The sequence below is a fragment of the Nematolebias whitei genome, chromosome 6 (genome assembly GCF_014905685.2).
Source record: "Nematolebias whitei isolate Nwh7 chromosome 6, NemWhi1, whole genome shotgun sequence".
Classification (NCBI taxonomy): domain Eukaryota; kingdom Metazoa; phylum Chordata; class Actinopteri; order Cyprinodontiformes; family Rivulidae; genus Nematolebias; species Nematolebias whitei.
Genome location: NC_056503.1, coordinates 40,461,768 through 40,487,817, shown reverse-complemented (window position 1 = coordinate 40,487,817; position 26,050 = coordinate 40,461,768). Strand labels below are relative to the sequence as shown.

Genomic DNA, 26,050 nt, shown 5'->3' with positions numbered 1-26,050 from the left:
ATTAGGGAAAACCTTTTATTGTCTGCAGAACACAGCGTGTTTAATGCCACAAGAAAGGCTACTTTTCTATTATATTAACTGGTAAAAGAATCTTAAATGGAGTTAGATTTAAAAAGTCTTCTTGAGATCTACCACAGAGTTGGGTTTTCGCTTCCTGTGTGTTCCACATCATTCTTCAGCAGACAGGTGACCTTTGTGAGACAGGACCTCACTGAACTGTTTGGATTAAAGCCAGCAGTGTGGCACTCCTGCCAACGGTAAACACTGCATGTGTGATCTCTGAGTTGTGAAGTCTGTCCTCCACTGAGGCAGAAGAAGAAAATGTTGGCTGTCTATTATCACTTGTTGGTCAAAACTTTGCCATAGTTTTAGCAAATCCGTCTAAATTCAATCATAGTCATAGAAACATAAAAGCAATTGAATTAGTAATTAAAAACTCAGAGATTAGAACAGATAAACAAATACCCTAAGAATCATATATTTCATTTAATCTTGTCAGCCTTACATGGCATTCACAAACATAAATGAGCTCTATTAATTATTCATCTTTAACATCCATCAGCTTCTAAAGAGAATGCGTCCCTTGAAAACACTTTCAAACCTCAGGAAAATGATATACCTTCTTCACAGCTCCACTGTAAATACAAACCCAAAAAGGCATAAGCAAACGCTGAGTTTATGGTGCCTTGAAGTCCAACTAAAGCTGCAGCAACGTGGCCTTCAGGGAAGTGGGGAGTGGACATATTCATTTCCAAAGGGCCTCTACACTCCTCCAAATTTCTTTCTAATTAAGATAAGGCTGTGTTGGAGTAAGTCCACTTCAAAGAGGCCCCAAGAAAAACACCAGAGTTAATCTTTACCTAGGCCTCAAAGCACAGAGAGAAATTTTAGTGAACAAGATCCAAATCTCTGGTGTTCAGTTCTTTTCATTGCAATGCAGTTCACCAAAACTGCAATGGCTGAAAGCCATTACACTGTAGTTTTCACATCATATCAATTTCTTAAAAGCGGGCTTCATTATTTATTAAAAAGCATCTTGCCTTCATTCTGTTTATCTTGTTAATATCAAGAATGTTTGGTTGACGTGCAAGTTCCTTTACATTTAAAGTCAAAAACCTTTGTAATGTTTAACCCCTTTGTATAAACCATTTATCCAATGCCTATTGTGCAGTTTATGAAGCTGCACAGGTTCTTTCTATTCCCACAGTAGCTGTGTGATGTGGGACAGAAGGCTTTTGAGAGAGGCGAAAGAATGTGGGAGGCTGGGTTGTGCCAACTTAGTGCCCTCCTTCTCCCCCCTGCATACATGTTGCAGTCCGGCCTTATTTGGGCCTTTTTAAGCCTTGCAGAATTGCAGTGCCCCATGGACCCTCATCTGTTAGCTCAGCCTGGCAGACGGTCAGGCAGCCCTTTGCCCACAGAGACAGCAACACACTGCTCAGCAAGGATAAACGAGGACTAACCTGTGAATACTGACCAACTGAAGCAGAGCATCTAAAAATAAAACCTGGCTGCTGAAATGTTTTTCTATCTGTCCGTCATCTTTAAATGTAAAGGAACATTCATCCAGATAAATAACTGAACCAACAGGCTAATTTTAGTTATGTTACAGAATGGAAATTATTCAAATAAAAACAGGAGTGGCAGTTTAAGGAATATTGATATTGTATTCAGTAAAGAATGCAGCCATGCAATTTTAAAGTACAGCATCTAACTATTCCAAATACCCCTTCTTTTGATTAAACTTCCAGTTCTAACAGCAAAATAATTAATTTTTCATAGTTTACATCCATCCATCCATCCATTATCTTTACCCGCTTCTTCCATTTCATGTCATGGGGGTCACTGGTGCATGTATCCAGCCATCACTGTGAGAGAGGCGGTGTACACCCTTTGCTAATTTAATTAATATATTGTATCATCTAAATATTATAAACATGAAGGCTTAACTGGATAATTAATTATCTGTTTTTTTGTTCACAAACAATTAATAAAAACTTTATGTTAAAGCCAAAATGGTGGTTAAATAAAAGGCAACCATATACATCCTTATAAACACTGATAAACACTGTGGCATGATTTGCAGCATTCATCATCATCTTTATGTTTTTGTCCATGTCTGTGTGTGTGTGCACGTGCCATTACCAACATATTTATTGAACCAGTTAGTCAGATTTCAATGAAAATCCCAGGACATAATCAACGGATGTATATCTACAACTGCCTAACTTTTGAAATCAACCCATTTCTAGATGGCTGCCACAGCAAATCCACCTTAGCAACAAGAGTACAGTTTATGGCACAATATACACCCATCAACAAACTATTATACAGCAATGTATGATCTGGACAAACAAATACCTTGTATAACATTTGACCTTGATTTGTGACCTTGGAGCTGAGGTGATAAATAGTGCAACACGCTGTCTAGTGATAATGCACATGTATCAAGTTTCATAGCAGATCAGAAAGAAAAGTTTATGGAAGTACGGACACCTTCAACGGGCAAATAAAAAGCAAAACTGGCTAAAACCAAGACAGTTTTACTGGTAATAAGCTAAAATAGGATGTGGTAATAACAGAGTCATCCACAACCCATACTTGAGCAACAACACATCTCGCAATACCACATGAGATTGTACATGTCAAATAGGAGATTTGACAAAAGTGGGAATAACTTAGTCTAAAACTTTGGCATGACATATGCCAGATGATATGCTGTCTTAAAGTGTCAGTCTTTGAATATAAATTCATACACGCTAAAAACCAAACAAACATTGTTTTGTTCTACAGAAACAAGCATTCATTACAGGGATGGAAAAGCCATTTTCTCTGTCCAGTATTTCTGCTAAATAACCTGTCTTTAAGCTTCACGGTGTACCAGACCATACCAGCATGGTTTTCACCTCTCCAATTAAGGGAAAAGGATATAATAATCCTGTTGAAGGGTAAAAAGCACATGGCCGAGCTGAGAGCAAGAGAGAGAGAGAGCGAGAGAGCACGATATGGTCTAATCACCCTAAGCCTCATATCTGCAGTAACAAGTGAAGAGTTGGCCACGGCTTGAAAGACTTAGAACAGTTATTATTTCCCAGGCCTGGAACACTTTTCCATTCTCTCAAGAAACGGTTGTGCCAGAAATCTGACCCTTCTTTAGGATCCATCCTTCCCTCAGTGTCCACCATGACACAGCGAACACTGAGGCTAAGTTTGCGGAGCCTAAAAGAAAGGCCGGAGGTGCTCTGAACAAAAGTGCCGGGTCAGAGAGCCCCAAAAAGCTTAGGAGAAGCAACGCTTTGCTCTCAGCAGGAAAAGGCCTTTGAGATTAACATATGAACTCCAGGGGTGATTAAACTTTTTATGCTTTTTTTTTGTAATGCAATGGTCAGAAAGATTTTTATATAAACCACAGCAAATAAAAATAAATTTGTACAGGCTTTTAAAAAAGTACTTAGTGCAATAAAACACAGTGTTTATTTAGTCGACTGGGAAAATATCTTAATTTGTAACAAAGTTCATGCTCAATCATCCAGGTATCAAATCCAATAATTCTCAGTCAGGTCATCTGGACAGTTTCTTTTTTATAGAGATTCTTTACCCTCTATCCGGAGGGCTTCATCAGTCTGAGGAGCTCCAGTAAACTGTTTCCCCACCAAGCAGTCAACTCCTTAAGTGGACCAACCAGTTTGCTGGAGCTAAGATGGTTTCTGGGGGCTGTCCTGTCCCCCGTTGACTCCTCCCAGACAGGCAGCCACAGACACGTCCACTTAAGGAGTTTACTGCTTGGTGGGGAAACAGTTTACTGGAGCTCCTCAGACTGATGAAGCCCTCCGGATAGAGGATGAAACATCTTTATAAAAAAGAAACTGTCCAGATAACCTGACTGAGAATTATTGGATCTTAATTTGTAGTTAAAAGGTAAAAAAAAAAAAGTTAAAAGGTGATAAAGTGTGAATTACTTAATTACATAATTTCTCAAGGTTGTGTGTTCAACTTCTTTAGAGAAAATGTAATATCTCAATAATGGTTGGTTAAGCAATGAAAGGGATGAAGACAAAATATTCTAAAAATGAAGCACAATAAACGTGTCAGTAAAGATGAACCACTTAATACACAATTAAATGATTTCTGCTGTAGGACTGGCAGAAAAATGTTTTTTTCTTTACAAACAAACAAAAAAATCAGTTTATCTTTTTTCACACTTTCTATGTTTGATTCTAAACTGCAGTAAAAGGTTGTTGTGGAAACCAGACTGTGACATTTTTGGTTTAAAAACTAAAAACAAAGAAGCCCCTCACTTGTGTGAAACAGAAAGAAATTAGAGAGCTCTTATTTCCGATAGGGAGTTGTTTATTTGAGGCACTACAGAGGAAACACTGTCTGATGTGATTCTGAAAGGTCACTCCCGTCCTGTGAGTCTACCTCATATGTTCACAACAGAAAGTATTTCCCACAAGTGAACCATTTTTGAGAGTTATGAAAAAGTGCTGTTTTTGTTTGTTAAAAATATAAATGAAGCTGTACTGTTAATTAATCTACCACAGACGACCGTTTCTCTACACCACACGAATCTTTAAACACAGGGAATGCTGTAGCTCAGTTGTCTCATAGTCCTGAGGCTGCAGGTTTGAGTCCAGGTTGCATCAGGATGGACATCTGGTGTAACGCAATTGCCAAATCTTTTGAGTGAATTCACTTGCTGTGACCCTTGAAGGGTCACAATTTACACAATTAAATGCACAACACAGTCTGGGTCGTTGAATAAAAGTTGTACAAAGCTCAGCTGAACACATGTTTAAGTATGTTTAACTTTTTAAGAAAGGGTTATCAAGTAGCCAAAGCTTACAAATTCCTGATACAATTCAGTGAATCTGCTCGGTGTTCTGCTTGGTTTGCTGTTTTCCCACCAAGGACACTGAGCGTCCTGCCAAGCACGCAGGGTCAGGACCTCTCCATGGTCTCTGCTACATCTGCAGGACACGAAGTCAGATTGTTTGACTCGGCCATCATTTACATAGGTGATGAAGAATGAATAATCATCTCATTCTTACAGACACATGATGGATGACCACTGCACTCCAAAGCTAAAAAGATTCAAAGCCAAACTTCTTAGTTTCTATGTAAAAATGAATAAATGGGCGTAAAAAGCAGCAGAAGATGGGTTTGATTGATTTGATGCATAGAAAAAGCTCAGATAAAGTATTACTTGATTGCCCTTGAATAACATTCCTGTCAGTCAAAGCGGACGCAGCCTCGAGTGTCTTAATTAACAGTGAACCACATGGTAGAGAACCAAAGCCCGAGCTCTCAATAGCAAAGAGTGAAACAACAAAAGGCTGAATTAGCAGCCACAGGGCTTTTTCAGCGCTCACAGAAAGGTCACTGTGGATTTAAAATCTTGAGTTTCTCGCTCATTACTAGTCAATTATCTATTGTATGAACTCTCTAATGCATCGGTTGCTGATATCTCCTTGGAATATCTTTTGCGAGCCTCTCAAAAAAACACATTGTGGTGAAAATATAAATTTCTACAACTCTTGGAGCAGTATACAAAAAGTTAGAATAATTAGTTTGCAACAACTTTATCCCAGTTCCCACATATTTTTTTAAACCATATTTTCCAGACATGCTCTGTGTGAGTGAGGAGACGAGGTCATAAAACCACTTAAAGAACTATCCATCCATCCATCCATCCATTATCTTTTATCCGCTTCTTCCATTTTGGGTCACGGGGGTCACCGGTGCCCATGTCCAGCAGTCACTGTGCGAGGAGCGGGGTTCACCCTGGACGGGTCGCAAGTCCATCACAAGGCCACATAGAGACAAACAATCATTCACTCTCTCACTCACACCTAGGGACAATTTAGAGTTACCAATCAGCCTAACATGCATGTTTTTGGTCTGTGGGAGGAAACCAGAGTACCCGGAGAAAACCCACGCATGCACGGAGAGAACATGCAAACTCTACCCAGAAAGGCCCCTGGACCAGGATTTGAACCAAGGACCTGCTTGCGGCTCTACCAGTTGTGCCACCATGCTGCCCACTTAAAGAACTAGCATTCTTAAAAAAATATACATATCGCCCACTGCCTTCCATGCTAGAATTTCATACCAAGACCAACATATTATATATAACACATATAACATATCTTTGCTGGTGCGAAGAGAATAACCTTCACATCAATGTGAAGAAGACAAAGGAGACGATTGTGGACTTCAGAAGGAACAAACACACCTACACCCCCCTGAGCATGAGGATCTGCAGTGGAAGTGGTCTCCAGCTACAAGTACTTGAGTGTACACATGAATGACAACCTCAGCTGGAGCAACAACACCACCAGCCTGCTCAAGAAAGCTCATCAGACTCTACTTCTTCAGGCGGCTGAATCGAGCTGGACTGGGAAGCTCAGTCCTCACCTCCTTCTACAGGTGTGCAGTGGAGAGCATCCTGTGCTCCAGCATCAACGTGTGGCATAGAGGCTGCACAGCTGCAGAAAGAAAAGCTTTGCAGAGAGTGGTGAAGGCTGCACAGAAGATGTTGGAGTCAGTCTCCCCACCATCACAGACATCTACACCTCCAGATGCAGGAAGAGGGAAACCTGCATCATGAAGGACCCCACTCACCCAGCACACACACTTTTTGCCCCGCTCCCCTCAGGATGGAGGTTGAGGAGCATTAAGTGTAGAACCACTAGACTGAGGAACAGCTTCTACCCTGAGGCTGTTAGACTCATGAATCTCTAACTAGAATAATCACTGTGAAAAACCATATCATGTTGCTGCTGATCTGTTTCATGTTGCTGCTGATCTGTTTCAATGTTGATGTGTTCATGCGTGCACATCTGCTCACAGACTCCTGTTCATGTTTGTGCTGATGTTCAATGTTTTTATGTTATGAGTGCTTAGTGTATATTTAGTTGATGTTTTTCTTAGTTCATATCTTAGATGTTATTACTGTTTTTCTTATACATTTTATTGTTGGATGTAACTGGGACCCTGTGTACATAATTTTGCTCCACCACATGTACCATATGAGGTGCGAATGACAATAAAGAAACTCTGACTCTGACTCTGATATTAACGTTGTGAGCTGGATAACTTGAAATAAAAAAAACGCAACATGCTTACTTCCAATTTGATGTGTTGTTGCGTCTAGGCGAGAGAAAGGTCACCATCTAAGATGCTTTGCTAATGGTACAGACAAACACACACACAGATAAAGGCAAATACATTATCGATCCACTTTTGCAATAAAAATCTGTCTTCATCCATGAAATTGTAGATGTTCATAATGTGATGATGATCCAAATAGAAATGATCAGAGCATGATTCATAAATTAGTGTGGAAAAGCAAGAAAACAAAACACCATACAGGAAGACAGGACTTGACAAAGGGAGGAGGTGTGCGTTATTTCTTGACCCCTAAATGCATGGTGTTTGCTCTCTTGTCAGACCGGATAATGGTGGACTGTTTGCTGAAAGCAACAGTGTGAAGCCGTAGAATATAAAAAACCCATCCGAGACCCACAGACTCACGAGCTCCATACTAATAAAGATGGGAGTTTGTTGAGCCTTTACCAGAGGCTGGCCTTCACACTGTGTCATTTAAAAACATGTTTTAGCTGCTTTTTACACTTGTTACTTGGAAATCCCCACATGCGAAAAGGCTTTTGGGCTGAAAGAAAAAAAATGCTCATTGCAAAGATGAAATGGTAATTTCTAGAGAACTGTTAGTTGACTCCTTGTCCTTTGTTTATAACTGGTGAAAAGACGTAATCCAGCAAACCTGCATGTTAAAGATAAGAATGCTGCTCTGCATTCGCAAATAGAAGCAAGAAAGCGGATTTAATGTTTGTTATTGTGTGAAGTATGTAATCTTGGACTGATGGTTAGTCTGCAGCAGAAAAAAATCCTTTGTTCTATTTGTGTTCTAGCAAGTTAAGACAACTAAGAATGCTTGGAAAATTGGATATATGGTGCTGAAATATGACTTTGCATCTAAAAAGGTTGAATAATCAGCTTTTAGATGTGGATTTTTTTATGTCAAATACCAGAATCCCTTTACTGCATGCTGAATATGCATTAAAACACACTTCCATAATCTGAGACTTGTTTTTCAGTACACATGGCAGAAGCAAAAAATTTTCTGGGCTAAAGACTTCTTGGCAAGCAAAAATGCTTACATGCCAAAAAAAGGATGTGATGTGTTTTATTTCTCCAACACTGAAAATAACAATAACAGACAACAACAACAAAGCAAAAAATTTGCATGCATGCAACTTTTTTTTAAACTAAAATTACATCTAAATTGAAATAACTTTTAAGTTTGTTCTTTCTCTGACCAGTTTCAACATTTGAAGCAACACTAAACAATTTAATGGTATGTCAATAACTAATTACTTAGGGAGTTGAGAAGCGATCAGACCACAGTATGAGTTTGTTGGGGTGTCTAAACCTGCACCCTCTGCTTCCTTCCACAATCATCCTCTTTGCTAATATGTAACTTTTCACTCCAAGTTGATGTGCTGGAAAACTAAGATAAGCTCAAGCATGGTCTAGTTAATTTCAGTCAGCAAGACATTCCTCTGAATTCTTCATGGGGGAAGGGTGAGTTTAAACTCTGGACATTTCCTTGTGTTTAAAAACTAATACTCAGGGTTTTTTTTGTGTGTGTTTTTTCTTTCTTTAAGCTTTTCTTACATTTTGAAGCAGAGTACAAACCTATTTGATGAAAAAAAAGAAGAAGAATGCACGTGGATTTTTTTTAATAGTACAGAATATGCTGCAATAAATAATTCTGGACGTACAAATGTTGTTCAGTTTAAAACTGTGCTAATAAAAGCAGATTGTTTTCATTAAAGTGTATGTAAAATTAAAATAATATAACTTGCTTCTACCTAAATTGTCTTTTTTTTTTTTTTTACAGACTACATTGGGTCTACAATGGTGGTGCAGTTGGCAGAGCTGCCGACTCTCAGGGAGAAGGTCGACCGATCGAATCCTGGCCGGGGGCCTTTCTGGGTGGAGTTTGTATGTTCTCTCCGTGCATGTGTGGGTTTTCTCTGGATATTCCAGTTTCCTCCCACATACCAAAAACATGCATGTTAGGCTGAGTGGTAACTCTAAATTGTCCCTAGGTGTGAGTGAGAGAGTGAATATTTGTTTGTCTCGTTGGTCTCATGTGTCTCTGTGATGGACTGGAGACCTTTCCAGGGTGTCCCCCACCTCTTGCAGTGATTGCTGGTTATGGGAACTAGTGACCTCTATGACCCAAAAAGGAAGAAGCAGGTAAAGATAAAGGATGGATGGATGGAAACTAGAATAGGATTTCAACTTTAAAATAGTTTATCACCTGTCGACAAAAGGTGTTGTCTGCGTGTTTGACTGTGGCGTTAGTAAAATATCTCATGAACCACAGATTTCAATGAAACTCTCAGAAATCAATCATTAAATGTACATCTACAACGGAATAACTTTTGGACTCAACCCCATACGTACATTAAAACCTTAATATTAAGAAATACATTGCTAGTGCTACATAAAAAATAATAAGCAAAGTAAAACCACAAAATGTACTGACTTTAAGCACAGTTTGATGCAGTTATATATTTTTCAAATAATCGAAAATTTGGTACATGTTGCCCATTCGAGCGTGCACCACACTTTTTGTTTACAGCAAATCACGTCAATGGCATATATTAAAATAAGCCCTATTCACTTGTAGATGAAGCTACCACTAAAGCTATCCTGTTTCAGCACTCACCACTTGTCAACACAGGTGGTGTTTAGAGACCGAATCACACATCAGCACATTCATGCCATTTTTACAGGCAGCAGGAAGCAGCTTGACACCTCGGCCCTCACAAATACTAGCACTAACAAAGCACTTCTATCTTTCATCTCCTCAGATGTTCCACCCTCCTATTTCTCTATGAGATGATTGCTTGTATCCTGTCTATCCGACCACACTCATGGAAAGCGTGGCAGAGAGTGGGAACTCGATCCACCAACAGAATCCCCAAAAGATTTCATTAGCACCTTTTATAAGATGAGAGTGCCGTCAGTCACAAAACACGCTCCAACTGTGTCTGAAAATGAACATCTCTGGAGAGTTTAGTTTGTCTAACGCTTTGAACTCACTACACAATTCAAATTACAGCGTATAAAAATAACTTTTTTGTGGTCTACTTCAGGTAATCAAAACAGACAACTTGAAATCAAAGTCAAACCAGTTTTCATTAACTGCACTTGGTGCCCGGCATCTTGATGAAAAAAATTCAGCATTCTGATATAGAATCATGCAGCTGGTCCTACAATGGAAAAAAGTGAATCCTCTGAGTGTGCAACTCTGAATGTGCATAAAAGTGCACATAAAAGTGGGTGCACCATGCATGGGGTTCATATAGCTTATCTGGAGCTGGGACACCACAGCCTGAGCCCAGCTGTTGGAGGTTTAACCCACAGCGGGGCTGAGAGGAACAACTCCAGCCCACCTCTGGGATTCAGGGGCCAAAAACACATTATCCAGAGTGATTCTGCAAAACTAATATCACAGCAATAACAGTCTCACCAAATCATTTAAAACAAATAAATTGATCTAGTACTGTATAGTTTTGTTCCTGCTGCTGCTGCATGCATTTTGTAAATACATTCATCAAGTTTTCACGACCTGCGAACTGAAACAATCCATAAATCAGATGCCAAAAACTTAAGCCAAGATGCTTTTGGCTTCAAGAGCCATCTCAGTTCTGCTAGACTGATATCCTGAGGCAGTCATGACGACATGTTTTATCATCCTCAGGACAAGCCTGGGCCTGGGCTTTCTATCATTTTGGGATTTCGCCTTTGCTTTGTTAACCTTGGCTCCACATACTTATTTTGGCAGCATATTAAAACAGGGAAAATACTAATCAACCGAGTTTATTGTTATTATTATATTTCTTAAAGGGAAAGTAAGACAAACCAAAGCAAAGCCTCACAAGATCAATGCTGAATTCATCATCTGACAATAAAACCCGTCTTTACAATGTTTTGAGTTATTTGACTGTGGAATGAGCCAATCAAAAATTTAGTTATTTGTTGGAAATAATTAAATTAGATCAGTTTCTCTAAATTACAATGAATAGATGTATCTCTAGTACAAGAGCAGCACAAAGCAGAGTGCAGCTCCATTACCTTTTTGGTTAGTTGCTTTCCAAATATGCATTTATCTACCGGTAAATACACTCTGCTTCTCTCACACCACCACCACCACCAAAAAAAAAAAAAAAAAAAAAGAAAAAGAAAGAGAAACTAACAAGCTTTGTTATGCTGTGTTGAAACAAGAAGATTGGAGCAGGGGTTTTGTAAATGTGGCTGCAATGCAGACAGGTGAGGAAACTAAAAAAGAAATTTAGGAACCAGGAAAAGACACAAGTCACTGACTAAATTAAAACAATTAGTTTAAAACTGTTTTTCGTCCCCATAGTAAAATAGCTGTTTCCCCAGGAGAAGCTCTGTAATCAAATCCCAGACGTTATATCACAAAATGTTTCTTTAACAGTTACTATACCTAAACATTACTGACTGCAGCACAGGTGGACTGTGTAAAACCCCTCAACACCCTAAAATCATTTCTAGACCAAACAACTACAGCAGCTTTGTAATTTTCTGAATTTGAGAGCATATTTTCTATACATGATTCATACCACATAGATTCCAAGGACACAGCAATGTTATACCTCCTAAGAAAAGTATATGGCAGTTTCATTATTACCAGAATAAAGCAAAACTACAGAGTCATCACCTAAGCTGGGAAGAGGATATTACAGTATATACCAACCTCCCAACTACGTGTGAGTGCATGTTCTGCCTTACTTTTGTTGGGCTCTAGCACGCTACGGGGAGTAAGATAATCCCTGCAAACCAGGAATTAAACATTATGAGAGACAAGGGAGATGGAGTATGTGCTCAGTGTCACAAGCGATTACACACAGATAACATAGGGGATGTTGACAGCCGACGTATCAGATGTTACTGCAGAGAGAAATGGTATGGAGGATTTATTAACTCAAGGAACTGACTGAGACTTTACCTTATCTTGTTACATGAAATGAAAGAAACAAACCAAACATCCTTGTGGAGGTGGGCTTTACAGAGATGCATTCAATACAACAAAAATCTCTTTGTTTCAAGACCAATCCTAAAAAAAAAAAGCTATATTTTTTATTATGGTCCAATCTAAATCTAAACAGTTCGGTCCAAAGAACTGCACGTTTTTTGTTTTGTTTTTTTATTATGGTCCTGCCCAAAAATATATTTGTAAAATGCAGAAGAGTTTTATGACAAATTGCACACTTGTGCGCTCCATGGTTCCTATAATGAACAGTTTTGGTCCAATGGAAAGCACGAAGAAACCTTTTAGTTGCCCTTCAGCCTTGACATATTTCTTCAAGAACTGAGCAGTAATGATCTTTTCCAGCCTCTTGGTACCCCGTCAAAGGAAAGAATAAGGTGGATGTGAGTGCCTGGAATGAAAAACAAAGACCACAGCGGTTGCGTCTGTCACTAAGGACATCTGCAATGCTGACTGACTGGCTGAAAGCAGGAGGATTCAGCTCAATAAACAACTACCTGGGAATGCCAGGGCTTGTATGTGCTCAGGTAAGCTCACCTGAATACACTTGAATCCTCAGAATATAGGGGAATGCTGGAGTCCACTGAAACACGGTAATTACCAGATTTAAAATGACAAGAGCAGACCCCTATTACTAGCCAACCCCCCTCCCTCCCCCCCCCCCACACACACTTTTGTTTCAAATAAACGGACCAGCGGACCAGTTGCTCCTCACAGTTCCAGGATCTTGTCTTAAGCGCAGAGGTGACAAGGCCTTCTCTGCAGCAGGACCTAGACTTTGGAACGAGTTACCTCTGCTTGTCAGACAGGCCCCCTCCCTCTCAGTTTTCAAGTCCCGTTTAAAAACCCACTACTATTCAGTGGCTTTCAACACCAGATGATCTGTGTTTTGATCCTGTATGCTCCACACTGGTTTGTCGTCATTATCTGCATCGTTTTTATGTCTATGCGGGCAGCTGTGACTGAGTGGTTAGAGAAGTCGTCCTCCAATGCAAGAGTTGGGGGTTCGAATCCACCAGTAGTCACATGTCGAAGTGTCCCTGGGCAAGACACTGAACCCCTCATAGCTTCTGATGTGTGTCCCATCGGTGTATGAATGTGATAAAGCTCTGATTAGTCTCATTAGAATGTTTTGTTCAATTAGCTTTGTAGAGATCTAGTAGAGTGCTGTATGAATGGGTAAATGAGGACACAAATTTTAGTGTAAAGCGCTTTGAGTATCTTGAAATAAGATAGAAAGGTGCTATATAAGTACAGTCCATTTACCATTTACCATATTCTGATTTACCTCATTTTGTATATTGCTTTGTGTGTTACCCGTTGTTTTGTCTGTACAGCACTTTGGTTGGCCTTGTCACTGGTTTAAGTGCTCTATAAATAAAGTGGTATGGTATGGTAAATAAAAAACTCTCTAATTAATCTAAAGAGGTTTCTGGACCAAGCTGTTCATTTTGTGACATCAATTTTTAAGGTGTTAAGTTTTTCCAAAATAGGTCATTGACACCAATGCAGGCAGCACAGTGGATCAGTTAGTAGAGCTGCTGCCTCTCAACGAGAAGGTCACTAGATCAAATCCCAGCTAGGGACCTTTCTGGGTGGAGATCACATGTTCTTTCTGTGCATGTGTGGGTTTTTTCTAGATGCTCCGGTTTTCTCCCACAAACCAAAAATATGCATGTTAGGCTGATTGTTAACACTAAATTGTCCCTAGGTGTGAGTGAGAAAGTGAATGTTTGTTTGTCTCGTTTGTCTCTATGTAATAATAATAATAATGTCATCACAATGTCATCACTATGTTTCCATACAATGGTGAAAATTAGTCTCTGCATTTAACCCATCCACCACCAGGTTGTGCAGTGGGCAGCTATTGAAAGCACCCGGGGGGCATTTTGGTGTGTGCTGCCCAGAGACACCACGAGGTGTACAGTGACCGGGGATCGAACCTGGGACTTTCGGGTCCCGGGCCGCTGCCCTGCCTCTATACCATCTCAGCCCCCAAGTGTCTCTGTGATGGACTGGAGACCTGTCCAGGGTGTCCCCCGCTTTTCACATAGTGATGGCTGGATATGGGTACCAGTGACCCCTGCGACCCAAAAAGAAAGTTAATGGATGGATGGATGGATGGATGGAGATGCATAATAATGCATACAATTCAATATGTTCCAATTTTAATGTCTCTATAGGATTAAAGTTGGTGTTTTACTGAGAAGTAACTGTGGGCAGACTTGTTGGTGACTCTAAATTGTGGGAAAATTACATAAAAAGTAAATTTTCCACTGTCTCAACTTTGAGTGTTTGCAAACAAATGGCAATCAGGCTGTGGGGCTGCATTTTGAGCAGCCAGTTTTTAAAAAGCATGGCCTATTTCCATGAATAAGCCTAGAAAAACTTAATTCTTGGTCATTGGTGCACAGTTTTTGTTGCCCATCTCTGCCCGTCAAAATCAAAATATCACTCTGAGACAAGTTGGAGATGCCTGCAGCAAATTTCAGATGGGTTAATGACATCCACAATGACTTTTTGACTGGAAAAGCTGTCTCACAATGTCTTTTGAAATTGTTTAAAACTCTAGCAACAGGGCTGTGTGGCTCTGCAACTCAAGCAAGGAAGCTGAGAGCCATCCAAAATTTATAAGACACTTGGGAGACTCCCTGATGAATGCCGTTTGCCACCTGCTCACAGTCCAGTAAAAGAGACCACCCTGAGAGTATTAGGGTTTAGACCTATTTTATTCAAAATGGGTCAAGCAATGCTGGTTAATCATCTTGTAGCTTTTTGTTGTTAAAGGTTCAACTTTTGTTCTTATTTAGCCAAGTTTAATTAGTAAAAGAACATAAAGCAAAACACATCTTATTAAATCAGTTGATTATCATTTTAAATTTGAAAAGAATCAGCGGCACAACAACACCAAGAGCCAAACCTCAAACACAAACTTGATGTGAATGAGAGCAGGTCAAGCTCAACAACATTTAAAATTGGGCTCTTACACACCAATTGCATGTTAAGTACAGAGTATAGAAGCAGATGCATAGCTGCAGAAAACAACCTCAGCCTCTGACAGTTAAATTAAAATCCCAAGTATAGCACTTTCATCATTTAAATTAATCTAGTGGTCAGCAGTCCAAATAATATATACAGTAGGATACATCAAAGTTCATGCTCAATAATCCTGGTAAAAAAATCAAACAAAGTTATGTCATGTCCTCTGGACAGTTTCTTTGTGTTGAAAAGTTTCGTCTTTCATCCAAAAGACTTCATCAGTTCGAGGAGCCACAAGAAACTTAGTCCCATAAGTAGCACACTCACATAGTGAGCCAACCAGTCTGATGGTGAGAAGATGGTTTCTGGAGTCCGCCCTCTCCCCCATCAACTCATCTGATGAAGCCATGACCAAAATGGTTCAAAACATCAAAGTTCATGTTCAATAATCCAGGTAAAAAAAAATATAAATTGAGCATGAACGTTGATGAACACTTTGGCCATGGCTGCGACAGACGAGTCGGTGGGGGGAGAGGGTGGACTCTAGAAACCATCTTATCACCATCATACTGGTTGGCCCACTATGTGAGTATGCTACTTAAAAGACTGGGTTTGTTGTGGCTCCTCGGACTGATGAAATCCTTTGGATGAAAGATGAAACATTTCAACACAAAGAAACCGTTCAGAGAACCTGAGCTTAACTTTGTTGGTATATAGGATACACTTAATAAATGACTTGTCACTTTCCATTTATTTAACATTTCTGCAAAAAACAGCAAAAAATCATGACCATAGTAACATAGTGCTTATAAGAGTGAGTTGTTAGTTGCTTCATTTTTGAAGTTCTTACTTTAATATGGTAACCACATTTTGAAACAGAGACAACAAACACACATTTTGCTGGTTTTCTTTTTGTCTGTTGTTTGCATGTTAGCTACAGTAAATGTACTTAAAAAACACTGACCATGATATTAAGGGACAAACATAAAAGGGAACAAATTCTGGCTCATGGGACCTCATCAAAAACCCGTGCTGCACTTACAACTGATAGAAACACATTCACTTCTGTAATATCACTAAGGTGACGCAACAGGAAAACCTTTTCCCAAAGGGTATTGTAATGTTGCAATAACCTAGTGAACTTAAAGTGAAGAGAATGTTTTCTGTTGTTTAACATGACACAGAGCAGCCGTGTGCCCATGTACACCATTAAGTTCCTCCACAAGATGGCTGTTGAAAAGGCTATAGTCGTCAGGGAGTCAGGGCTGTCACTAACACAGCTTAAATACATTTTTTTAAAGTCCATTAACTGCCTCACAACCTACAGTGAAGTGAGTCATCTATTTATATGTTTGAAAAGGCATTTATATACAACAATATAGCACAAATCAAATGTCAGAAAATTATATATTTTTAGAAGTGTGTGTTGTGTCAGACAGTGAGTACATTACTGTGATTAAGAGCAGAGGAAAAATATATACTATTTTGAATTGACTTATCAGGTCTAAAAGAAATGTAAAAAATTGTAGGGAGCAAGTTAGAAAGTGAGTCTAAATGCCAGATCTGGTGGACAAACTACTAGTGTGCGATGCAAGTATGTCATCAAGAGAATGACAGAGGGGGTGAAAAACCACTAGAGATCCCTGACAAACAACCAAAACGGGGTAATAACAGGGGGCCTAATGGAACCTCAGCGACAAAGGAGTTTCAAACGTGCTCAAAACAAATACAAGCTCAGATAAAGAACTGTAACTTACAGCCAGCTCCTACTTTTCACTCATCACTCATCATCACCTCATCCACCTGTTGCTGCTGATTTCGACTGAAGCAACAGATTTGTGCCGAGAAATGGGAAATGAGAAAATGAGTACAGGGGCTACTGAAGTACTTGTGGGAAAAGAGGCCCCCCATTAGAGTGGGTCTTTGTGCTCACTCATTACAGCTGAAGGGTAGTAAAAAGGACACACTGTAAGGCACGCTGCCTCTGCTAATCGGCAACACAGACATGATTGCCTCAAACTTTCATTGAGCCTGTGCCTGATTACAAGTCTTCGTTAGAGGGAAGGTCTACGCTAATTGCTTTACTAATTAGTCATTTGCTAAATGATTCATTGCTTGCTAAAAAATAATGGGTAATTATGGGTCGGAGCCATAAGGCAAGCCTGCTTATGATGTTTGCAATAAGACTAACATGAATGTTTAGATAAAATTTTAATAAGCAAGGAACCCTGTTGTTCATTTCTTTTGTTAAAGCTATTAGTTTAATAAAAGATAAACAGACCCCTGCAGATACAAAACACATCTACCAAATAAATAGTATATTTTTGTCTCTCATTTACTAGAAACATTTTATCATCTTAACTACAGAGTAATATTATGGCTCTAAAATTAATTTTGCTCACGTTGCACACACTTTTTGCCTAATTGGGCCACTGTGGTGTGTCCAAGCCTTTCTCATGCTTGAAAAATCCAACACTCCCAAGGCAATACGTCTGTATGATTAGGATCCCTTTTCAAACCTTACCATTGCCGTGATATAGAGTAGATATTGAGCCATAAAGAACTCACCACTATCCTCGATGGAGAAGTGAAAGACATCATTTGTGGCAGTGTCACCATCCCTCAGAACGTAGCATATGTTCATGTCATCAATTTCAGCTGTAAAACAACATATTTGTATAAATGACAGTTACATCCTACAAATAAATATTCACGTACTATTTGCTGAAATCATAACAAGCAGGAAAATATGTTCAAATTGTTTGTTTTGTCAAAAAAACTAATCTTGTTGCATGCTTCATGATACAGACTAAGGCTCTGTAATGAAATATACATGCTGATAGTGCCAGGAGTTTTAAAATACAAATGCCTGGTTAAAAGAACCATATATCCGTTTCTATCCCATCTGATATTGAGCGGTTTCTTGACTCTTGGTGCACCATCACTCTCATGGCTGTCATGCTGATGGTGCAATGCATGACTGGATCTTTTATAATGGAGTATCTTTTAGAATGTGAGGTTTGCGTGTGTACTGTATTCAATATTTAATGTCAAAACATCTGCCCCCAAAAGCAACGAGCAAAATAAGAAAATCTACTTACAGTTAAAAAGTGTCTGTTTTCACTGTTTACTTTTGAATATTTAGTCCACGAGGGAGGTTTTCACACTGGTTTAGTAAATAAAAGCAGGGAAAACATGAGCACTGACAGAATACTTGTGCTGGTAAACAGAGATTTGCCATTAACCAAGACGTCCCTCTGGTTTGTTTGAAATGAAGCTTCAGCAGCACCCTGTGTTGTTTACAAAGTCAGTGATTTGCTTTGAGCCAGTCTCCCTCTGTGTGACATGTTTCCTTGTCTATAATATCTGTCATCATAGCTGTAATACGCTTGGTTTTTCTTAGAAAACTGCTCGGCAGTAATGTACAAATTTACAGCAGTTCTCTCTCAAAGCGAATCACGCTAGGCACTGTTTGATAAATGCTCTACTTTGGAGATCAGGAGCCTGGGGCACATACATACTTCTTCTATCTAAACAGACTTTCCACTGGATGACACATTAACAAAAGCCTTTATGACAGAAAGATGTGTTATTCTGTTTGTCAGGCATGAAATTGGGAGTACATTTAGCACAGGATGTTTAATGTGAGATGAGCTTAAGATTCACATCAAACTCCTCTGAGAATTAAACCTAGGCTTCAGTAAGAATATTTTAAGAATACATATTACAAATGCTGTAGAATATAACTATATTGCAAAGTAATTTGAAAAGCAGGTCTCTTACCTTGTGTGAAGCTTGTGATAGTGGCATTTCCTCTTCCAAGATTGATCAGGTAGCCATGTTCTGGGCCTGCAGTAATCCTAAATGTCACAAAACCATGTATGCTGTCTCTGTCCTCTGCTTTAAGGGTCTTGCTGGTGATGACAAAACCCAGATGACCTGTCTCCAGAACCTGCATTGTTGAGGCACCTTTGTTTACTACAATCTGTGGCACCCCATTATCCACAGGAAGAATCATAATCCTCATCACTTGGGGCTTTCGAGTCTCAAAAACAGTGTCAGGGAAGACATAGAAGTCTGTATGGGCGCTGTCTGTGACAGTGAAGGAGAAACTGTCCTCTGAACTCTCTGTGCCATCATGTTTGTAGCTGATCAAGTTCTCATTCAGGTTTTGCTTTGTGAAAGAGGTGACAGGTCGGGTGTTGTTGAAGAGCAGGCGACCATGGACTGGGATTTGAGTAACCGTGAATTTCAAGAGCCGATCAACTGTGTCTCTGTCTTCTACTGTTAGTTCAAATGGTGTGATGAGCTTGTTTTCTCCCTCTGTCACCACCAGACTGTGTACTGTTACTACAGGCTTTTTGTTGTCCACATCAGTGATGGAGATACGGAAAGTGCGAAACACTGGGTTGTAGCCATCAGTCACTTCAAATTCAAAGCTATCCATTTTCACCTCGTCGTCAGCGGTGTGGATGTAGAAGATTTTATTACCTGCCATCTGGAGCTGTGTAAAAGATGAGATTGGCATCCCAGGTATGTCAGTGCATTCTAAGTGCCCTCTCACAGGAGCACGGGTGATGGTGAAAACTAAGTGTTCATCTGGGCTGTTAAGGTCACTTGTACTGAGAAGGTCAGTTGTCAAAGTAACTCTGCCACCCTCTTTAAGGGATACACCCTTACTAACCACATCAGGGAAGACCATGTCAATGCCACCAATTGTAACATAAAAGTATCTGTCAATTAAAGGGTTGAATCCATCTGTCACATCAAATTTGATGAGATCACGAATTCCCTCTTGCCCATTGTGGATGTAAACAATTAGTTCCTGATCCACTTCATTTTGTGTAAAATTCATCCCGACAGTTATATTTTGCAATTCCCCAGATGATATTGTTCTTTGTAAATATCCTTGACCGGGCCCATATCTAATAATATAAGTTAACGTACTATCCTCAGAGTCCAGATCAGTAGCTTTTAAAACATTGTTATTAATTACTTTAACTTCACCTATCTCAATTTCAAGGCCATCATTGATGGCCATCCTTGGAGTTTCATCGTCCACAGGGATTACCATAACTATCACAGTTTTCTCTGCGCTGAACTTTCCATCTGTGAGAATAATATCAAAACGATCCTCTGTTGTCTCTGAGCCATCATGCTCATACACAATAACGGAGGCCTCCCTGATCTGATCCAAAGTGAAGTTAGATACTGGGTGGGAGCCAGTGGTGAGCTGGTTGAGAATAAATCCATGCCTGGGAGGTTTGGTGATAAAGAATGTGAGCTGATCAGCAGGGAGATCTGCATCAGCACCATTCAGGATGGGAGTGTCAATAACTATGTTCATCCCCTCCATAACTATAAATTCTCTCATGTAAATCTCAGGCTTTTCATCATTAGAGGGGATTATGGAGATGGGGAAAAAGTACCTTTCAGAGAAATTGATGCCATCAGAGCATCTGAAGGTAAATCTGTCCTCTACTGATTCGACTCCTTTGTGAATGCTTTGAACATAGTAAATGTGATTCTGTCTGATGTCCTTGATGGTGAAAGCACTAATAGCTGTGCCAGACCTGGATTTCTCTGAGCCTGGGGCTGGAGAGATGTTTTCCACATACCCTGAAGTGGGCTGTACAATAATTGTACAGAGAAGGTCATCGTTGGGGGTATCAACATCATTGGCACTTATATGAAGGATCTGAATGACATTCTTTTCTCCCTCTGTAACAGTGAACTGCGGCCTAACAAAGACCTCTGGAGCCTGGCTGTCCAGGGGAAGAATAGTTACATGCACTCTAACACCTGTGATTTTATTTCCTCCCACAGTCCACTCATCAGACATATCAGTCAGAGTGAGATTGAAAAAGTCTTCTTTTGTGTTCAGGCCTATCTCTCCACTGGTGTGAGCATAGACCACAAATCCATTAATGATATCAGCCTGAGTGAATGTGTCAGATGGAACCCCTTTCACCAGAATTTCACCAAATGATGGTTTGTCTTCAACAATGAAGGTCAGTCGGAGGTCATCAGTGTCCTCATCTCTTCCCTGGATGACATTACTTGTGATTTCTGTAGCTTCATTTTCCAGTACATCTAAGTAGGAGCCTATTGTGCCAGCTGGAAGAATGATAGTTGGAGTTTCATCATCAACTGGTTTTATGGTAATCTTTATAGTTATTGGGACAATGTGCACCCCATCACTGACATCTATTTGTATTAAATCTACTGATGATTCATCTCCGCTATGAATGTATGAGATCATGCCATTTCCAATGTGCTGCAAGTTGAAAGTATCACCCTTTTTCATGTCAGTGAATGTAAATTGCAGCTGCCCATGAAGAGGAGGTTGTGTAACAGCAAAGATTATTTTGTTGCTGTCTGTGTCTGTGTCTATGGTGTCCAGCTCGGCTCTAGTTAGGATATGTCTGCCACGTTCATGCACAGTAAACCCAGAGTTTGTTATTTGTGGTGGTTTGTTATCCACAGGCTTTAAAAATATTGTGAAAAATCCTCCTGCACTGTTTCCAGAATCATCCTCCACGGTGTACTTGAACTGTAAAACATGCGTGGAAATCCCAAGCTCAAGATCAGGTGGTTTGTAAGATATTTTATGGTGGTTAATTTGTGCCTGAGTGAAACTTGTGACTTCAATGTTGGGGTTTTCAGTCAACACAAGAGCTCCCAATACAACAGGGTTATTATCATCTGTATCTGTTGGTGGTTGGATAATTGTGTATTTGAGATCCCGATCCTCTGAGTCAAGGTCTGTGTACCGGAGGGAGTTTTTCTTAAAGTATGTAAGCTGATATTCATGCACAGTCATTTGTAGGGTGGTACCAGGGTACACCTCAGGTGGAATGTCATCAACTGGGAGAATTTTTATTATAAAAGTGCTTTTACCTGACTGATTAGGTGGATCATTGTCATCTTGTACTTTAAATACAAACTGATCCATGACTGTACTGGTGCTATGGAGCCCAGAGTGCTTGTAGAATAGTTTTCCATCACTAATATCCTGCTGCAGCCATTCATTTACAACTTTTTCATACATTTCATCATCTGTATTAAACTTCCAGGAAGATGGGTCCTCTGGTGCCTCAGACTGGCGGAGCAACACCTGCCCGATTGTTGAAAAAGGAGGCTCTAATGTGAATTTTATTGTTGAATCTTCTGAATCGATATCAGCTGCACTGAGCATAAGCGAGGAAATTTGCATCATTTGGTTTTTGAACAAAATCAAACCAGTGTTGGCATTGATAATGGGCGGCTCATCATCTGTTGGCACAACGGTGATAGGGAACAAAAACTCCACTTCATGTTTGCCATCTGTCATTCTGAAAATAATATTATCACTGTATGTGTCACTGCCATCATGTCTGTAGGTAACTACTCCAGAATCGAGGTCAGCTGGGGTAAAAAATTTTCTCCTGGAACCCAAAATGGTCAACTCTCCATGCCTCAGGCCATCAATGACAGTAATTTGGACTTTATCTAAATTATCTTCATCACTTATTTCCAGATTCTGTGAGCTAGACAAAGGCCTGGACTGACCTTCATACAGTAACTGCCCTGTATTTCTTGTGACCACAGGGGCCAGTGTGTTCATAGGCTTAACAACAATCATGAAAGCAAATGGGTCTGATACAGCCCCCTCTGTGTCCACCACCTCAAACTCAATCTGAAAAATTCTTTCAGTGTCTGAATCCACAGCTGGAGGTTTATATGCAATTTTCAATTCTTTGAGGTCTCCTTGGTAAAATGAAGTTATTGGTAAATTCCTGTCATCTGTGCTGACTATATAACCTTCATCAAATGTGAGGGGGGAGGTGATATTGAAAATTAATTCATCAGGATTGGACTCCACATCCTCTGCAGCCAACATATCCAGAGTCACTGCTGTCATTACAAACTGGTCAACTTCCATCATCATCATGGCAACAAAGCTGGGTTTAGGAGGGGTGTTGTCCTCCCCATCCTTTATTCTCACCAGAATCTGGAAGAATTCTTGCTTGAGCACGTTCCCTTCCCTGTCCTGTAATTCCACAAGCATGGGGATGTAATCTCTGTTGGGGGACTTTAAAGCAAAAGTGTGCTGGTAGTGCGTGTTCATCTTAATAAAATCATCACAGTCTACCATTGTTCCCAGGCTGTCATCCACAATTTTTCCATATCTGGGCAGCATGCTGCCACTGGTGAGGGAGACGAGTTTACATTGTTGTGCACTCCTATCAAAGGTAAATTCCAATATTCCTTTGTCTATGGGATTACTTGTGCCAAACAGTTTGTCAACAGTAAGTGGCATATTCTTTGTCACCACTTCCAGCTGTGTAAAAATAACCTCCACCTCCATCATGAACGGGATTATAATTGTATCCGTTTGCGTGTCATACCTGAGCTGTAACCTCACTCTGTCCCTCGGAGGACTCCTGGAGCCAAAGTGAGAGTACTTCACGTCGCTGGGGCCAAATTCACATGGAAACTTTTTCGGAGACAGGTGCCCCGGCTTTTGAGACAGGGGGTCGTTATCCAAAACTGTAACGCTGCATCTGTCACCGGGCTGAACTTGGATAACCAAATCGTTGATGGGATCAATGGAAACAGATCTCCCGAAAGGCACGCGGATCCCATTATTGGCAACCAATATTGCGTCTTCCGAAAACTCAGCCCTCAGGGCGTACGACAATCCGTAGCTGTCGAAAACATCTGCGGCTGCTGCATCACCTGTGAGGATGAGCGCGAGCAGCAGAATCAAAGCAGCGCTAGTCCCGTGCAGATGCGGGGCAAAAATAATAATCCGAGCCATTTGGGGAGCCGAACCGCAGCGAAGACCTGCAGAACTTTGTGCATGCACTCCTGTCAAACCACACACAGCAGCTAAAGTTATAGACATATGCACGCAGAGTTGGATAACAATAAAACGCACCTGTGCGCGCGAAGGTGCACCATTCTCTCACAGCAGCTGTTCGCTGTAAACTGAACTTCATACTCCTGCTTTGCTGGAGTAAAGGAGAGCCACGCCCTCCTCGTTGCTGATTGGTCGACGTCTCCACAGGAATGCGTTTGTCGGGATGTTAATGGTCGAAGTCGGTGTCAGTCAACTGTTAACGGTGCCAGGTAGGACAGATCTTTAAAGGTTCTTCTAATGTGATGTTTGCGAGAGAAGCAGACCTTTCATTAAGGCGGTGTAGCCTGCAGTGCCCCTTAAAAACAGGAAGAAAAAAAGAAGGGGAATCACAAAAAAGTAAACCTCTGTGCTCTGATTGTTTTAATTTCAATGCTTAAACAGTTAAAAAAAAAAAAAAGCTAGAAAATGTGTCTAAAGTTGATGAGCGTTTCAAAATTGATCATGCAACACTCAAATGAAAGAAAGCACATAAAAGCAGTTCTGTGTTAACAAATTATTGAATTTGACTGTGATCGGATAAAGAACTTAGTCTCCCCCTACTGGTTTTCTTTTTGTTCACAAACGTGTATTTTTCCTCCTTTTGCTATTTCTTTCTATGATTTGCTATTTGCTTTTCTATGTTAACGTGGTTAAATGTTTTTGCCTGTATGCATGTTTATTTGCATGTCTGTTAGCAAAATGTCCTAATCACTGATTAGATATCTACAACTGATTATCTTTTAGAGTTAGTCTTCATTCAAGATGGCCACCACAGGCAATTGACCTTACCAAACACAAAAATGGCTATAACTTAGCCACTTTTACAGATACTGAACTAAAAGTTTAGTGTGGTGGTAGCCTTTATTTAGACAGGTAATCCCATTGAGTTTGAGGACTCATTTAGATCAAAGTTCTGCTGTATTTACTGGAGCTGTGCAGTGACATTGTCCCATTTTCTTCCTGTCCTCTAGGTGTCTGACACTTTTCTAAGCAGAGCGTTTTCCCTTGACTCTTGACAGGCTCAGTCATGAACCGACCTCTTTTTGCACCGCTCGCAGTATGTGAGGAACCAGCGCTGATTAGCAGAACACCCACCCAGATGCTTGGCAACACAGCAGGGCAGGGCAAAATCACTGAGCTTTATTGACTGTAGATTTGATTAGAACACGAAGAGCGCTGCTGCAAACTTTGATAGGAATTGCAGATATAAAGTAGATTAAAACAAGCCCTAGCTGGGCTTCTGATGATCCGATAGATAAGCATGAAAAAAAACTCAATTCCTTTTGGCGTTTCAAGTGTTATTACCAACCAGTATTAGTATGTCAAGTGATAAACAAAACACACAAAAAAAATCTGATTTATGTAGCTCAAATTTGCAATTCTACAGTATGACAGGCAGAACAGCTCTGAATGTTCAGTTTGTCAATCAACCTTTGTTTAGTAACACATAATGTGTCTCTGTAACTGAGTCGAACTCATGAAGCTTTACATCGTCTGGAAGAATTTAACTTCAGCTGTGCTCAGTTTTCTTTGATCTCTTTAGATAATTTCCTTTCCATCCAAAAGCATGTGGGAGCAACCATTGTGTCTGCATTGTCCCATAGTTATGTGTTAATGACAGACAAACCATCTCACAGCCGGCATGTGTTGAAATCAGTACGCACTAGCTGCCAAAACAGACCTTGCACTTGAGTTGCACTGGACACTGTTGACAGAGTCCAATTATAAATATAGCCAAGCAAACTGCTAAGCAAAGCCCTTGGGCCTTGACAGCTTCTTGTTACAAGAGAAAATGAAAAAGAAGATGAATAGAATTTTCTGACAGCAGTGATGGCATGAAGGGAATTGGATCATACCCAATCTTTTGAGCTTATATTTTGAAGCAAGAAGGGAGTTTGATGATATTCTGTCATGCTACGTTTATATCAAATTTATTGTAAATGACCAGTCCTTACTAGTGGATGGAAGTGTGATTCTCTAAAGGACTGAAGTGTGTAATTGTGCACCTACATACAAAACGGTACAGCTGGGACTGAGATTCAGGTTTTGCAGTTCAAGTTTTTATTTATTTA

General features: G+C 40.1%; 1 protein-coding gene across 7 annotated transcripts in view; it reads right to left on the bottom strand.

The window, feature by feature from the left end:
- The window catches only part of frem2b (FRAS1 related extracellular matrix 2b), a 53,114-nt gene extending 29,102 nt beyond the window's left edge, over nucleotides 1–24,012 (bottom strand). For all 7 annotated transcript variants that reach the window (XM_037677610.1, XM_037677613.1, XM_037677612.1 and 4 more), the window contains exons 1-2: nucleotides 18,878–24,012; nucleotides 17,663–17,752 (exon numbers count right to left, since the gene is read on the bottom strand). In XM_037677610.1, coding sequence (XP_037533538.1) covers nucleotides 17,663–17,752; nucleotides 18,878–23,984 — 5,197 coding nt within the window. In that variant the 5' untranslated portion in view covers nucleotides 23,985–24,012. The remainder of the gene's footprint in view (nucleotides 1–17,662; nucleotides 17,753–18,877) is intronic.
- Between the last annotated feature and the right edge of the window lie 2,038 nt (nucleotides 24,013–26,050).